The 1778-nt window shown below is 41.3% G+C and overlaps 1 protein-coding gene across 1 annotated transcript in view; it reads left to right on the top strand.

Annotated features, from left to right (window-relative positions):
* SIX6 (SIX homeobox 6) overlaps positions 1 to 1006 on the top strand; it is a 3603-nt gene extending 2597 nt beyond the window's left edge. The window contains exon 2 of the mRNA XM_018562425.1: positions 815 to 1006. Within this exon, the coding sequence (XP_018417927.1) occupies positions 815 to 977 (163 nt within the window). The 3' untranslated portion in view covers positions 978 to 1006. The remainder of the gene's footprint in view (positions 1 to 814) is intronic.
* The last annotated feature ends 772 nt before the right edge of the window (positions 1007 to 1778 follow it).

Below are 1778 nucleotides of genomic sequence, written 5' to 3'. Positions count from 1 at the left end.
AGATGAGATAGGTGTAAATATAAATAAAATACAAATAGATACAGAGCCTGAAAAGTTTATTGAGCTGGCCATACAGTATACAATCTGATTGTATATTCATCTTTAGCTCTATATGTACTTCAAGGGCCTTGCTGACTGGATACCAATGAAATTGATCATTTAAATTTCTCCTTATATTACACAGTTTTAGTAAATTTAAAGAAGATTGTACCATCTGATTGTCTAGTAAATGGCCAGTTTGACACATACAATCTAGACTGCATGTGTGCTTCATAAATGTCTGTCCTGCCAGTGAATTGAGATCTTAGGATCTTAGGAACAATAACAAAACTCTAGGTGCCTTTGGACACCCATAACACTGACTCCATACATGACATTCCAGCCAGTTGTCCAGAACATTTCACTGGTTTCCTAATGGTTGTGAATGAACTGTGAGGTATCTGAGATATGTGAGACACGCAGCATCCACTTGGAGGAAGGAAACAAGCAAGGCCATGTTTTGCAGTCTTTGAGCTCTGCAGAACAAGACCCAGTAAGATGCCTGTGTATCCTCAGCTTTATCCTCAGCTTCTCACTGATCCATTGATGTAGAATGAGCCATTGAAACTCTGGAATAAAAGTCATGGATGCAGTGTAGGTATTTTCCCTGTAAGGAGTGTTCAGTGTCCGGGTTAAATGTCAAGGTTGTCCATCAGCCAGATCCCCATCTAGCCTTGCTGCATGCAAACCCAAAGCCAGTGGAGTGTGAGGATGCTGTGGTTGTGATCTGTTCTGTGGCTTATGCTGACTGTCCTCTCCTGTTGTGTTTTGTCAGGCTGCAGCAGCAGGTCTTGTCCCAGGGATCTGGACGCTCATTGGGCCCAGATGAACGAGGGGAACCGTTGGGCTCAGCCTCCAGTCCTGCAGCTAGCCTGTCCAGCAAAGCGGCCACCTCTGCCATTTCCATCACATCCAGCGACAGTGAATGTGACATCTGACCTATGGGGCATACTTAACGCAGCAAAAAGGAGATCAAAACTCAGAACAGTGCCTGACTAAGCAGAACAGCCGTGGCCCAAGGGTCACACAGAGACTGTCACCAGACCAGGGAACGCTGATCGTATTGTCACCTTCCCTATTCTATTGATTGCTTACAACAACAACAAAAAAACCAAACAAACAAACAAACACAGTAGAAGACTGTAAGACTTATCACCTTTATTTTTTGGGGGGACCTTCTACGATGCCTCAAATGCCAAGTTGCCAATCGTCTGAGCACCTGCCCTATACATCTGTGGGTATTTCATGTTGAAAGAAAAAAAAAGACGCTGTTTAATTATTTTTTTGCTTTACTTTAAAGTTTGTTTTTATATATTATATAATGACTTATTTAAGGGATTTCCAATGTTAGACCTCCTTTGCTTGTCTGTATGTGCGCAGGTGACTTGTAGACGCATGTGCGCCAAATCTATGGATCCAATGAAGAAGTAAAAAATAAAATAATGTGGTGAGCATCCTTTTCTACTTACCGAGCATTTTTATACTGTTTATTCTTCACCTTTCCACAGTCAGCCATCTGTGTGTTACATGTGCGACAGCAGAGCCAATTTTTACCCATTGGATGTCAGACCTATTTTGCCTATAAGGTCGCAAAGAGTATATGGTGACATTTCATTGTGTCAAGTCTATGTGAGATTTTATACAGTCTGGATATCTGTCTTTTCACCTATTAGTTCTTGATATTGTCAGCCAGCAAAATGTATCAATGGAAATGAGCAGGATAAAATATAATTCATTTA

The sequence above is a fragment of the Nanorana parkeri genome, unplaced genomic scaffold (genome assembly GCF_000935625.1).
Source record: "Nanorana parkeri isolate BGI_ZX_2015 unplaced genomic scaffold, ASM93562v1 scaffold20, whole genome shotgun sequence".
Lineage (NCBI taxonomy): Eukaryota > Metazoa > Chordata > Amphibia > Anura > Dicroglossidae > Nanorana > Nanorana parkeri.
The sequence above is the reverse complement of the archived record's forward strand: the minus strand, read 5'-3'. Positions and strand labels throughout refer to the sequence as shown.